General features: G+C 33.9%; 1 protein-coding gene across 1 annotated transcript in view; it reads left to right on the top strand.

Moving 5' to 3' along the window:
• Positions 1–14,586, top strand: part of PTPRQ (protein tyrosine phosphatase receptor type Q) — a 213,369-nt gene that overhangs the window by 166,903 nt on the left and 31,880 nt on the right. The window contains exon 35 of the mRNA XM_055236614.1: positions 1,936–2,064. Coding sequence (XP_055092589.1) covers positions 1,936–2,064 — 129 coding nt within the window. The remainder of the gene's footprint in view (positions 1–1,935; positions 2,065–14,586) is intronic.

Below are 14,586 nucleotides of genomic sequence, written 5' to 3' on the forward strand. Positions count from 1 at the left end.
TTTTCCTCTTCCTACTGCCTGTCAGGGTCACTCTAGTGCCCTCTATTGACAAAGCCTCACATTCAGCCGGCTGGCAAAGGAGAAATGCAGGTTCCAGCTCCAATATCAAAGAGCACAGCAAAAAAAAGGAGGTTTGGAGATGAGAGACAACAAGGTGAAAACACAAAAGCAGAAGCTTTCAGGCCATCTACATCTTTTAAAGTAATTTGTAACTCTGATAGGTTTAATTTAAAATATCTCAATCAGGTCTAAATATTAAACTTTATACAGAAAGAGATCTTTTTTACAGTTAGAACACTTGTAAAATGTCCAGCTTCCTTATATGGTAGACCCCCTTCTCATGCTTACTTTCTGAACATGTCTGTGCTGAATTTTCCAAGTGTATCTTTCCATTCTCAGCATCAGCATCCTAATTCCCTTATTATTTACAGGGCCTCATTGGAAATCTTACTTCTGACCTCAAAGTCTAGCTTCATAAGGCAGATTGCCGAGTTAAAGGGACCTTACATTTGTGAAATAAACTTTCTACCAATTTCCCAAATAGTTCAATAGACTATTTTTATTTCAACTGAAGAATGTAGTTCTGTATTCTAAATGCCATGCATTATGGTTCATCCTGACTCTCTTAAAGCATACTTTTAATAGATAATTTGAAAGGCTCTTGAAAAAGATATTTTCTCTATACCACGCACCGTTTGCAGATTTATCCAGAAGACAGTGAGAGAGTTATCATTCGAGGCACTTTGAATGCTATACTGTGTAAAATATGAGCCTTGTCCCTAAGGAGTATGGACTGGCCATATTTATATAATTTCCCTGCTCTAAAATATTTTCTGACTTCTCATTTCTCTACAAGATGAACTCCTTATGTGAGCAGGAAATGGTCCTCCTTATTTCCTACAACTTCCCTACTCATTAGCTAAAGGGATCTATTCTCACCTGAACATTCCTTGGGCTTTTATACATTCTGCTTTTGTTCAGTCAATCTGAAATGTGCTTCCTTCTCCTTCTCATCCTGGGATATCCAAGTCAAATTCTACTTCTTTGCCTCCTCTAAATAATAATAACTATTTATGTAACTAATCAGGCACTGTCTTATGAGTTGTAATTTGAATCTTTTTTTCTCTTTTCATGTTTTTTTCTGCATTGAAATCTTGCGTCTCAACTAAATTGTAATGTCTTTGAGGGTAGGGAACATGTTTTATACTTTCTATATCATACTTGATACCCAACTCTTAATAAATACTAAATATTTGAAATGTGAAAGATAGAATAGCTAAACATTACTTCGTAATATACCATACTGTGTCATGGAGAAATAAGCATGTAAAGGGCTTAAGATGAAAAGAATCTGATTAGATTCTCAGATTCATGTGGCTTTTATTTTTGAACCTAAGTTTTCTGATTGTAAAGATAATATCTACTCACAATATTTTTATAAAAATTCAAAAATATAATTTGAAAATAATTTTTAAGTATTTTCATGCATGTAAAAATATTTCATATATGTGAACACAATGAGGCATTATCTGTTAGCACTACCATTGATACCATTGAACTATTTTCACTTTGGCATAGTTCCTTTATGTGACAAATCAATGAGATAGCTAGAGAGAAGAGAAACAAGATCACAACATAAGTCTTCTTGGCTCTATATTTAAATGTACCAATGGCTCGGGCCTTCATCAACTAATTCTTATTAAATTTAGAAATTCATCCCAATAACTTATTAGAAAAAAAAGAAAGTAGAATAGGTTCTATGGAATTAAAACAAGAAAAAGAAGTCGAGTAGCTATAAATTTGCAACATATTCAGAGAGGTGATTTTAACAAAGAAATTATTTGACTAAATGTCTTTACTTAAAAAGAAAACTAAACCTAATTTTATATACTTTCTATGAAACTCCCTTCTTGGACTTTACTCCACTTGTTTTAGAATTCGACAGAAGCAGAAAGAAGGTGGCACATACTCTCCTCGGGATGCAGAAATTATTGACACTAAATTCAAGCTGGATCAGCTCATCACAGTGGCAGACCTGGAACTGAAGGACGAGAGATTAACGCGGTGAGCACACTCCTCTGGGCGAACTCTGGTCCAGAGGGCCTGGAGCCATGACCCTATTCTGACCTATGCTTGTTGGAAGTGTTTGTGGGGCTCTAATTTACACAGGTCACAGAGATCTTCTTTCAAAGAGTGACCTCCGTCTTCTACACACTTCTCACTGGTGTTCGGAGAATCACTTAATCTTCCTAATATTTTGAGTTAAATATGAACTTTGGACTATAATGTTCAATCAGGATTATTTTCCTGAGACAAATATTTTTCCACGTTAAACCTTTGACATTACGTTTAATAATTCATTTCATATGATAGATTTTTACATTAAACTTTTCTGGAAGTGTCCACATTTTCAATCACAAGTTTAAATTAATTAAATTTATAACTACTTGATATTATTTATATCCATTTTTAGAAAAGCCTTTTAATAACTATTTCAGTATAAAAGTACATAAAAGTCTAAGTTGTATATGATATCATTTTTAAATTTCCTTGTATTTAAAAATTAAATATAAAGTAAAAAATTACCTTCAGAAGGAAATGTAAAAACATGTGTACTAAATATGTTTCATTGGTACCTATTGGAAATAATAAAGTACATAATTTTAAAGAAAAAATAATTATAAATCCTTTTAAAAGCATTATCAATTATTCAAAATGTTGGCACATTATAAAAACTTGTCTATTAAGATAATTCATCAAATTCTTAATGAAAACTACCATCAGGCTATTTTAACAAGTTTGCATTTTTATAAGATTTAATAATATGTAATGCTTATAAGCACAAAGTAATTGTTACCAAGTACTTGTTCAGCTCTGTTAAAATTTAAAAAATTATTATTAATTTTGAAAATATGGCATCAAAGGTCTTGGACTCAAAAAGAGTTATTCATTTGTAGTTGTCACTTATTAAAGTTGGTCTTTATCTAATAGATGGACTTTGCAAGTATATTTCCAGCATATCTAAAAATATCTAATGCGTGCTATAGAGGGAAGTGTCATCTGATAAGCAAAGTCCTTCCAAATGCTACAAAATAAAGGTTATTCAATGTTATCACTAAATTGCAGGGAAATGTGTTTTCTTGGATATGACAGCTGACTTTTTAAACATTCAGATGTTGATCTTTATGTTCTAATACAGTGGTCCTATCCACAAATGGGTAGTACTCCAAAGATTTAAGTGTCAGATGATTGTAAGTTATCCAAGACATAGTTTTCTATATAAGAAATATTATGTATAAAATATCAAATATGTAAAAATCAATAAAAGATTCCCAGGGTAACTCACCTAAGTAAAACCATATCATAGGAACACAAGCACTGCTACTACTAGACTGTGTCTCAGCCCTTAAGGAATCATTCTGCATCATCAAAGAAAGTTTTTCCTCCTTTTCCCCTATGGGCCAAATGAATTTTAGTGGTATCCTTCTAGCCTCCTTCCTGCACTCCATCGTCAGTTCCTTTTGCCCCTCCTCAGGCCTGTGTGGCCCATGCCTTTATTCTACAACTGAAAATGTACAAGGGAAAAAATTCAAATCTCTCAGTGCAATTAATTTTAGCTATTTGAACAATATAGTTGAATCTGTTCATACCAAAATGTAAACTTCCAAGACCGTCTCCCTGCCTGACACTGGTAGGCATTTTCATTTTGTTAAAAGAATACTTAGTAGCACGTGAAAAATCCTTAATAAGTATATCTTCAGGAAATGTAATAACGTGAAAAAGCACTCTTTTTGTTTATTATGTCATGCTTTTAAACAGTCAATATTGGAGAAAGTATTATTTATCGAAGAGGTTACATTAAAGGCAGACTGTGGTGAGATTCAATCCCCTAAGCACTATATATTTTCACAGCTTGCCCCTTTCTCTATTTCTGAACACTAAATACATCCATGATAAAAAAATTAGAAAAGGTTGGGTGTGGTGACTCATGCCTGTAATCCCAGCACTTTGGGAGGCTGAGGAGGGTGGATACTGAGGTCAAGAGTTTGAAACCAGCCTGGCTAGCATGGTGAAACCTCATCTCTATTAAAAATATAAAATTAGCCCAGCATGGTGGCATGTGCCTGTAGTCCCAGCTACTCCAGCCTGGGTGACAGAGCGAGACTCCATGTCAAAAAAAAAAAAAAAAAAAAAGTAGATTTTTTTTTTTTTTTTTTTTTTTTTTTTTTACAATTAGTGTCATGGCAGCTACAGAAAAGTTTCAGATCGTGAGAAAGGTGGGAAAGGAATGTATAGGTTGTTTACTATTGGTTATTTGTCATTCAGGGTCTACTTTATTTGACCTTCACCCTTCATTATTGATTTTTCCACTTCTATGTTTATTTATTTACATATTGCATTATTTATAAAAGGGTTTAAAAGTGAAATAATATTTCAGATAATTTTTATTTTGTTACACACAGAGAATTAGTATATATTACCCATGATAATAGCAAAATTGGAAATATTAGTTTCCATGCTTTTCACTTTTTCACTTGTTTGTTGCGATTCTGGTATTCACAATTGTTTGTAATTCCAATGGCACATAATAACATGCTTTGCTGGACTTACTACAGAAATGCATTAAAATAACAATTAAGTGATTTGGGCATTAATTCTTCAGTACGGAGATCTGTGTCCAGCTTTACTATTTATGCAATATTTTTATGTTAATAAAGTCACTAAAACATTAGACAATAAGACTGGAAAAAACAACAAATATAATTAGCTGTATGTACATATGCGTGGATCCTGTCATTTGGTGAAGCTCTAAAACTCTTCATCTGTTTTGAGGTGTTTGAAGATCTAAATCCATTCAAAGTCAATCAGAGACTGATGGTAGATTCTAGGAGTGAGAATCAAGAAGTCTGATTTAGCTCCCTAAATTGTTGGCAGACTTCCACCATATGTCTTTGTTATCTGCAGGAAAGAACTTCCATAATTTCTCTTAAATCTACCCAGCTAATAGGCTGGGCATAGTGGCTCACGCCTGTAATCTCAGCACTTTGGGAGGCCTAGGTGGGTGGATCACCTGAGGTCAGGATTTTGAGACCAGCCGGCCCGACATGGTGAAACCCTATCTCTACTAAAAATACAAAAATTAGCCAGGCATGGTGGCGCATACCTGTAATCCCAGCTACTCAGGAGGCTGAGGCAGGAGAATCACTTAAATCCAGGAGGCTGGAAGTGGCAGTGAGCCAAGATCACACCATTGCACTCCAGCCTGGGCGACAAGAGTGAAACTCCGTAAAAAAAAAAAAAAAAAAAAAAAAAAAAAAATCGACCCAGCTAACGTACGCTCTCTCTACTTGATTCTTAGGCATGTCCTTTTTGTTCCAACCTGCTAAATTTTTCATGCAAAATTGAGCTCATAATTTTTCTGAGTCCTGTATGTTTTCCCATGTCCAAAAGATAAATGATAAAGAAGAATCTCTAATCAATAATTAAAATATTAATTTTAGGAAGTTACCAACTAGGCAAAAATAAAACAAAAAACAAACATGGTGCTTGGTACTAAGTCCTTTCAATGATTTGTGGTTTCATATTTTAGAAATTATTTAACTATTTTATACTCTCTGTCTGTATATTTACACTTTAAAGCCCATTCTGTAATTTTTGCTATTTGTAAACTCATTATTTAATTATGTTCCACTTTGTTTCACAAAACTTTTGAAAATGCCTTCTCTCATTCTATACTATTTCTTCCCAAATGAGAGCAGGAGTCAAATAAAGATGTAGTACTCTTTAATTCTGTGAAAACATTCAAGGATATACTAAAATAACATTTTAAATTCTCAATCGAAATGATAATTATATTATGCACAAAAATTATTCACATTTTATGTTTAAGTTTAGATAACACAAACTATAATTCTTAGGAAGAATATTTAACATTTTGGGCTCATCTGTTTCACACTTACCGAATTAGGAAATGATCCTTGGGTTTTGTTATTTAATAAACATACAGAACAACATTTTGTGATGGCTCCTGCAAAATACCACCACTTAGCCCACTGAAGTTAGAAAGGTTTCTTAGAGCTCTTATTGGCAAAATCAGCAGACAGACATGCACAGTAAGACACAGGCCTGTATCACTAAGACTGACTCACCTGTGGATTGCCTTTAACTAGTTTAACTGTAAAACAATTACCTTCCCATGAGAGTCACATCACTTATAATTAAATAACCCAACAGAATTTTCACAAGCTAAAAATGCTATTTGCTAACTAAGCTTATTTTTTACTGTCTTCTTTCTACATTTAAGTCATGGAAGTTTTCTTTCTTATGCCGACTAAATCAGAAAAGAATAGTAAAACAACATTAATCAATGTCACTAATATTCTTACTTGACAAAAACTCAGTTTCTTTTAGTCCTCAATTTTTTTTCAAAAATTTTATGCACCACTTCATATTAATTACCCTTCCTGTTTTAGTTGAGTGAATGTAATGGCACATTATTTTAAGCCTCAAAGCCCAATCCAATAATCACGAATAGAATTAAAATTCACAACAAAATAAAGCAAACAATCTAATGAGTTGGAAAAATTTCTATTTTAAGAGAAGTCTTCTTCAATAATTTTCTTTCTTCAGTAACTTTAGAAGTGTACATGTTGAATTTTTGTTAAATATACAGTTATGTCTTCAGGAAGATTACTGCTTAAAAAAATTCTACATATGTACTTTGTAAACTGTAAACCAGAATAGGTATTGTTACTATTGTGATTTATATTTGTAAAATTGAATACTACCCCAGTCTACTTTCGTATATAGAGTTTACTAATAAAATAATAGCTACTGTTTATGAGCAACTCCTGTGTTAAACTCTGCATGTAGTGATTTCACTTAACTCTTTGAACCCTTAGTGGTAGGTACACCTATCCGCAGTTTACAGATGGATTAAAAAATGATGATAGGACAGGTTTATGTAAATGTCTAAGGTCCTACAGCTAATAAGCAGGAGAGCTACAAGTTAGCCCAGGTCTTTCTCTGAGGTATGAAGATACACGTGTTTGTGTGTGTGTCTGTGTGTGTGTGTTTAACTTCGAAGCATACTAGAGAAGATTAATGTAAACTTTCTTAAATAGACAAAGACCCATGGAATTCTTCCTCAGCAGCATTTTCTATGATGACAATGAGTCTAAAGAAAGAGGTGCCTCTTTGGATTTCTTTGTTGTCTCATGATATGAAGCAAAGAAGTGATGGCATTTAATGTTGACTCAAACTTGCAGAAACTGGAAAACTTTTAGTAGTGCAATTTTTATTTTGGCTTCAATAATAACTCATAATTTTTGAGTGATATATGAAATCCTAATAGTTCACATTTTAAGTGTCATCATTCTTTGGCAAATTCTGGTCATATATTTTACTTCTGTTCTAAACTTAAGCTATCTTTGCAAACAATGGCAAAAATTTGTGAATTCGGAATACAAGAAATGTTCTATGCTTAGAATGAAATTGGAGATACTTAATGCTCATGTTCTTGTAATAACACATCAAAAATAATTCAGTGTGTTTGTATACTAAATAAATAATGAATCTTTACTTCCAGATACTCTTCATTTTTCTGTAGACGCAAGGAGATTTTTGTCATCCAGTAAGTTACTGTGGTAATGCAGAACTCTGCTGTGATTATTTTAATCTTGTCAGGTGGTGTGCTGTATATTTTAAAATACATAATATTGAACATCTTGTTGTTTAATGCACTATTTTTTCCAAAGCTCTCCCCAAAAGCTATATTTCTACTTACAACATGTCCTTTATAATATTGCATGCTATTGATAATGGTCAAGTTAATCTTATCAGAATGCACATTGACTCATAATGTGCATGTCCTGAGAATTTGCTGTGTTCCCATGTTGTGTTAGATTTGATAGCAAATTAAGTTTGCACCTAGATTCCTGTACAGGCTTCTCATTCTGTTATCAACATGACACAAGAGTTGAGTTCTACATCAGATGGGTGGAAACTATATTTACATTTCATACAAGCTGATTTCTGCAAGTGTAGGTGGTTAACCCGTAAGGACCAAGACAATGACATTTCTTGTTCCCTGACTTTCTAGTGCATACACAGAATGGCATATTTCATGGAAATGTTATTTCTCCACTTACCAATGGGTAGCCAACTGTGCACGCTTCCAGGCACTCCCCTGAAGCTCCGAAATGCCATTTGTATCCTAGCACAAACATTTTTTGTTACATTCTGAGAGTAGCATAGCAGAATATCAGCACTAGCAGGGACCCCAGTAACTGATTGAGTGTCCCAAACATAATAAATTTCTTCATGCAAAGAATGTAAATGAAGGAATATGAGTGGAGGAATATGAATGGAGGCAGAGAATAAAAAGGTATTTGATTTCAAAATCACACGCCTTACTAAAGAAGAGTCCGTCTTCATGAGTTATAAGGCTGAATGGGGCCACAGCTCCTGATAGTCTGGTTAACCATGAATAATACTCTGCATTATTAAAATCAAGGAAGCCTGGTCTGTTTCTACTCTAATCACATTGAGCATTTGGGAATGAATCATAAGTAACCTTGTTTTAACTTCAGATTAACTAGTTACCAAGTTCCCATTGACAGGATTAAAATACTTTTATGAAAATACATTTCCTTCAGAGGACCTGCTTGATGGGATTCAAACATTTGTCAAAGTAAGACACTGTTAAACTAAAGATTTAATTGATCACATTACACATAAAATATCAATTTTCAACCAGCGCTCAAAGTTAACCTCTGAGCCATTCCAGACTCAGAGGCGGTTTGGTTGAGCAACTCTGCTGAATGTCTTTCTTCATCATCATAAAATAGAATCCTTTTCCTATTCCTTTTCTCCTTCTCTCTTTCTCTCTCTCTCACTCTCTCTCTCTTGCTCTCTCTCTCTCGCTCTCTTTCTCCCCCTCCTTCCCTCTCTATTTTCTTTCTCTACTTTCTCTTCTCTTTTTCTTCTTTCTTTCTTTCTTGCTTGCTTGCTTCTTTCTTTCTTTTTTTCTTGCTTTCCTCTCTCTAACGCCAAATTTTCTTTCCTAGAATCAGTGAATAGTACCCTGCTCAGTCAGAGCCCTTACCCTGACAGAGCTAAACTTAATCATTTGTGTTAGTCAGAACCTTTGTAGAACACCTCTACATACATCATACCATTTAAAGTAGATCTGTCTTGTTCCAAATCCAGTTTTCTGAGGTTGCTTCTAACATCTAACAGAGAAATGTTATTGCCTGCCTGCCATCTTGGCTAATAGGCAGTAAGGCCTTATTTTTAGCTGGTATAATGTCTTCTGGTGTCTCCTATTCATTGAGTCCTTGCTCAGGGCCCCATCCATCTCTTCACATTACTTTGATCGGTCTCTTTCTCCTCTCTATCTACAAATTCTACCCTGTTGCCCCGGATGTAGCTAAACAATGCCCATGGTTTTCATTTAGAATACATGGTTGACAAAAGAAGACTTCTGGAAAGAATATTTTTTCAAATGTGCTAATGTGGAAAGGCTTAGTAATAAGGAAAATTCAACTTCTGCCACACTGGGGATCATACCTCTGAGCTCTTTGACATCAGCAAGAATATTGCATTCACTTCTCATCTAAAAGGCCATTTCATCTTGATTAAATAAAAATAAATAACAATTGAGTATCTCTCAAGTGCTAGGCACTGTTTTAGGCACTGGAAATCATGTGATGAGAGGAAGAAACATTGCCTCCAAAGAGCTATCCTTCAAACTTAATGCTTCTTTTAAACTGATTTGTCCTACACATATGAGGAGATATGTTGAGAAAGTAATACATATCATTTACTATTAATTGTTTTCCTGATTTAAAAAAGTATTACATGGCCAGGTGTGGTGGCTCATGCCTGTAATCCCAGCACTTTGGGAGGTCGAGGTGGGTGAATCCCCTGAGGTCAGGAGTTAGAGACCAGCCTGGCCAACATGGCAAAAACTCATCTCTACTAAAAATACAAAAATTAGCCGGGCATAGTGGCAGGCGCTTGTAATCCCAGCTACTCAGGAGGCTGAGGCAGGAGAATCGCTTGAACCCGGGAGGCAGAGGTTGCAGTGAGCCGAGGTTGCACCATTGCACTCCAGCCTGGGCAACAAGCGTGAAATCCCATCTCAAAAAGAAAAAAAATGTATTCTATTACTCACTTATAGTATATTTCTCTTATAAAGTTTTAGAATCAGCTGTGTAGGACCAACCATGGGTTAGGATATTTTAAATTTATATTGAGCACCACAGAAACATCAATGATTTGGTAAAAGAATGAAGAAGGATGTGAAAGAATGCAGAAGGATGTGAAAGAACAAAATAAAGAAAAATAATAGGAAATAACAAAAATCAAGGCCTTTAAAAGTATTAAAATATATGCTTTGGATAAGTGATAGAATATTGTAGAAGTAGATGTAATTTATGTATCATTAGTGACTTGATGAAATATATAAACTAAAAACTCACATTCAGTATCATACAAAACTTGGAAATACTAATATTTTGCCAGAGAAATAGATTCTTCACAAATTTAATCTAAGTAGCAAGTACATGCTATGGCATACAAATACATATTTTTACATCTATTGAAAAATTTGAGATTCTTTTATTTTTAACTTAACATCACTGGTTAAGTAGAAAAAAAGTTTCTCAGTTTGTCCCATACCACTGGTAATGCTGGTTGAAGCTGCTCAGCTATAAGTTATCATCTGTGGCTCTCTATTAGGACTATATTTTAATTCCCTATAGATTTCAACTAATTGACTTTGAGGGAAAGCTGAGTCTCTGTGACAATATGGTCTTCAATCACCACTGCCAACATAAATAAATGCTTCCTTTCTAGATCCATCAAGAGTAATCTGAGTGGAATTTAAGTTTTTGATAGGCTTTAAAGAAATGAGTCCAGACGTGAAATAAGACTCTTTTCAACCAAAAGATATAGGATTTAAGACAGTTAAGATTCGTGTAATAAAAAGTGTTTAGCCCTTTCTATTGGAAATTAGTCAGTTATCTTATTGAAATCTGGACAGTTCTCAAATTGATTTATCCAGTAATGAACTGATTATAGTCTGACAGTAACCTTCACTATCATAAGTGAATGAGAATATCCTACCAGTCTAAAAATGCTTTCCATTTAACATTTTTTTTAAGTTTTTAAAATGTTAATAAAATGTTTTCTATTTGAGTATGTTTGAGTATCTCCTTGGATCACTTCATTCGGAACTAGCACTCCTGAAATAGCATTGTTGATTTTCATGCACATCAATTTCTGTGAGTTTTTTAGTGCTTATTTAAGCAAACAGTTTTTCCTATTGGGAATTTAATTATACCTCATCAATGATAAGTTAGTGCATTTTCCTTATAGTGTGTCCCACTTTCTTTTCTAATTCTCTCTATAAATCATTCAAATGAATATTTTTTGTATATAAACATTAAAGTTTAAAATCTCAAAGAAAAATACAATTTAGAATGTAGCCAATACCTAAGGGATAGATACACCTATACAACATGAGGCTAAGAACAAAAGCAATGATAAGTATACTACAGACAACAAAGAGGAAGGAAATATCTAACTTTTATTTGAAATAGTCAGGTAATATACCTCAAAATGTCTTCTCAGTTTGAGCATTCCTAATAGGTATTTGAAGATTTCAACTCACAAATGATTGTGACATAAGTACAGACTAGAAAATTATATAAAAACTGGACTACTAGAAGCTTTATTTCTTACCTTATATAAACATAAATGTGAAGAACAGATTCTAAAAAGTGATTGGATTTAGGTAAAAAAGAGTGATACAAAAGAAAATAAAGCCAAAACAGATTCCACCTCTCTTTTTCTTAAAGTGTGTGCCTGTTTGTTTATCACTTGAGTAGGCAAGAGCAATTTTATTGTTCATTTATCTAACTTCCTAACAAAGTGCACCTGTTAATTTATAATGTTAGGTTATCTACTATGGCTTTTGCTTAGACTCATATGCTTTTTGTTGATAAATCTATGGGTTATACATATTTAAAGCTTTGAGTTAAGACCTCTTGAGAATTCTCAGTTTCTTAATAATTTAGTGTGAAAATGTATTCAGTTGAGATATTCTCTCACAATAAAACCAGAATATTCATATTTTGCTTTCTGTGTATCTTAATCTGAGTTCGTCCACAATTTTATATTTGATATGATTTATTTAATGTTTACTATGAATAATGTTATGAGGGACATCTAGTAAGCCAAGTGTTAATCCTGCCCCAGCCCTGAAGTATATATAAACCCAAATGCTTGTATCCTTAATGCAGGGACTTAAATAGCCATAATACAACATAGAAGATGATTTGTCCTTGGAAATTTGATTTTACAGGCAAAGGAAATTATTTTCTTTTTAGTAGAACAGAGTAAGATCGATAGGGTAGTTAACATTTGAATCAGGTATTAAAGAATAAGTAAAATTTCCATTGTAGGAAGAATGCCTGGAATGGTATAAAATTGAGAGGGAGGTATATATAGAGAATATCTGGAGTGCAAACAGGATGCATGAAGAGGAGTTACAAGGAGTAATGTCAGAAATGTGGGCATGATTATATGAAAACCGAATTATTATGGTCATTGTATTAGAGATTTGTTTGGGATCTCGAACTGAGAGCTAGAAATCCAGACTTGGATTTGAAAGCTAGATATTCGTGACTACTATTTTTTTTAGCACAATATGGTCTATCCACCTTTAAGTAAAATTAAGAGAATATTCTTTTGGAAATAACGGAAAAAATCTCTTCCTTATATCAGTATCAATTGTAGGACAGTATGGATAGGAGCAGCTTGAGACATACAAAATAAACTAGCAATAGTAATTATCATACTAATGATAGTAACCAATACTTATGTATTGCTTACTAAAGGCAGAGACCTTTAAATATATGAACTTAATTTACATACATTTCCCAAACTAGGAAACTGAGGCACAGAAAAATTAAGTATTGCACATGATAACATAACTAGTAATTTTTCGAGCAGGTATTTGAAACCAATAAAGGCATCATATTTTATAATAAGGCAAGAATTCACAAATATCCACCCAAACCCAATATAGCCAGTTATGGTTTAAAATATCTTTAGGCGGACATCATGAAATGCCTATCTTTATTATCCCCCTTGAGGGGTGAGGGAGCTGGGCTATTTATCCACCAACTCTGTTTAGTCATTGGTTGATGGATGTTTCTTGGTACATTTACCCTCCGATGCTTCTAGCCTGGATGCAGGAGACACTGGGGGAGAGTGGCAGGTCCTTGTAGTAGGAAACTATCTCCTTGCATGGAAATGTTGAGTGCCCAGGCGATGTGGGTTAGGCACCAATGACATCTGTACAAACTTTTAAAAATCTGAGTTTCACAGCACTTAATAAATTTACGATGATGTATTTCTGCAAAAAAAAAATCTTCAGGGAGAGATTTTAAATGCAAAATGAATTAAGAATAGTGAAACAGCAACTTTTGGTAGAGTTTTTCACTGAAAAGACATGGACTTAAAACAAAAAATGTATATTTATTCAATTAATCATAACTTCTGAAATGAAGAATAGAGATGATTAAAGAAGAGCAATAATATGAATAATATTTTGCTTTAGCTATTTCTTGCTCACTTTTCTTTAATATGATTATTCACGTTTAATGTCTCTTAGGGATTTCACAAATGTATACTGATGCTTCATATGGTTTATTGATGTTTTCCCAGAAACTAACATCTACTTTAGATTCTAGTTATCTCAGTAAAAATATTTTTGCAGTACTGGCTCAAATGATCCTCTAGGAAAAAGGAATCTTTCTGCGATGGATGGCAGTCTCACTGTCCTTATATAGGCGGACCACTAGCCTGTCACTAAATCATATATATTGTGCTTAAATTTTGCCAATCGCAATGGAATAATACTTGCTGTTATTATAAAAGTTATCTCCACAAAGCTTAAGAGTTTCTATGTCCATGTGGTAGCAGGGAAATAGACCTTGGTAATCAAAGCATCTCAGTCATTTTATATCTTAAGTTCAGTTGATCAGAATTTGCCCAACACAACCCTCTATTCTTTCCTATTTCTGAAGAACAAGGTAGCATAGGAGCACTGGGCAACAAGTTATCTTAAGGGAGCTAGGTAGTATGTGTGGATGTAGCCTGTAGTTTATCTTTCTTTCTTGCTGGTCTTCACTGCGGGGTAATTATTTTCAACAAAGATTGATTGTGGTTTCAGTCCCCACTGCAACTGTTACTATGTCGGAGATATTTCCAGGGCCTCCAATATTCAGACATTCTACTTTCCCTTCCCCAAATCAAAGATTCTTCTCATTTGGTAGCCCTTTCGGCCATCTCCATATCCATCTAGAGTCAGGAATTCTTTCTTGCTTTCTTTAAATCACTCTAGGGTATTGCGGGGCACTCTTAAGCTTATCCACCAAGACTCTTTGTTAGTGACTGCTACTTTGTCACTTAGATGCCCTGTTTGGCAATGGAATAGTCTATCACTTTATGTTTACCCTGAGAAGCTGGAAGATACAATATCTCTTTTTGCTTGGGGGCACCCATCATTAACTG

The sequence above is a fragment of the Symphalangus syndactylus genome, chromosome 13 (assembly GCF_028878055.3).
Source record: "Symphalangus syndactylus isolate Jambi chromosome 13, NHGRI_mSymSyn1-v2.1_pri, whole genome shotgun sequence".
Taxonomy (NCBI): domain Eukaryota; kingdom Metazoa; phylum Chordata; class Mammalia; order Primates; family Hylobatidae; genus Symphalangus; species Symphalangus syndactylus.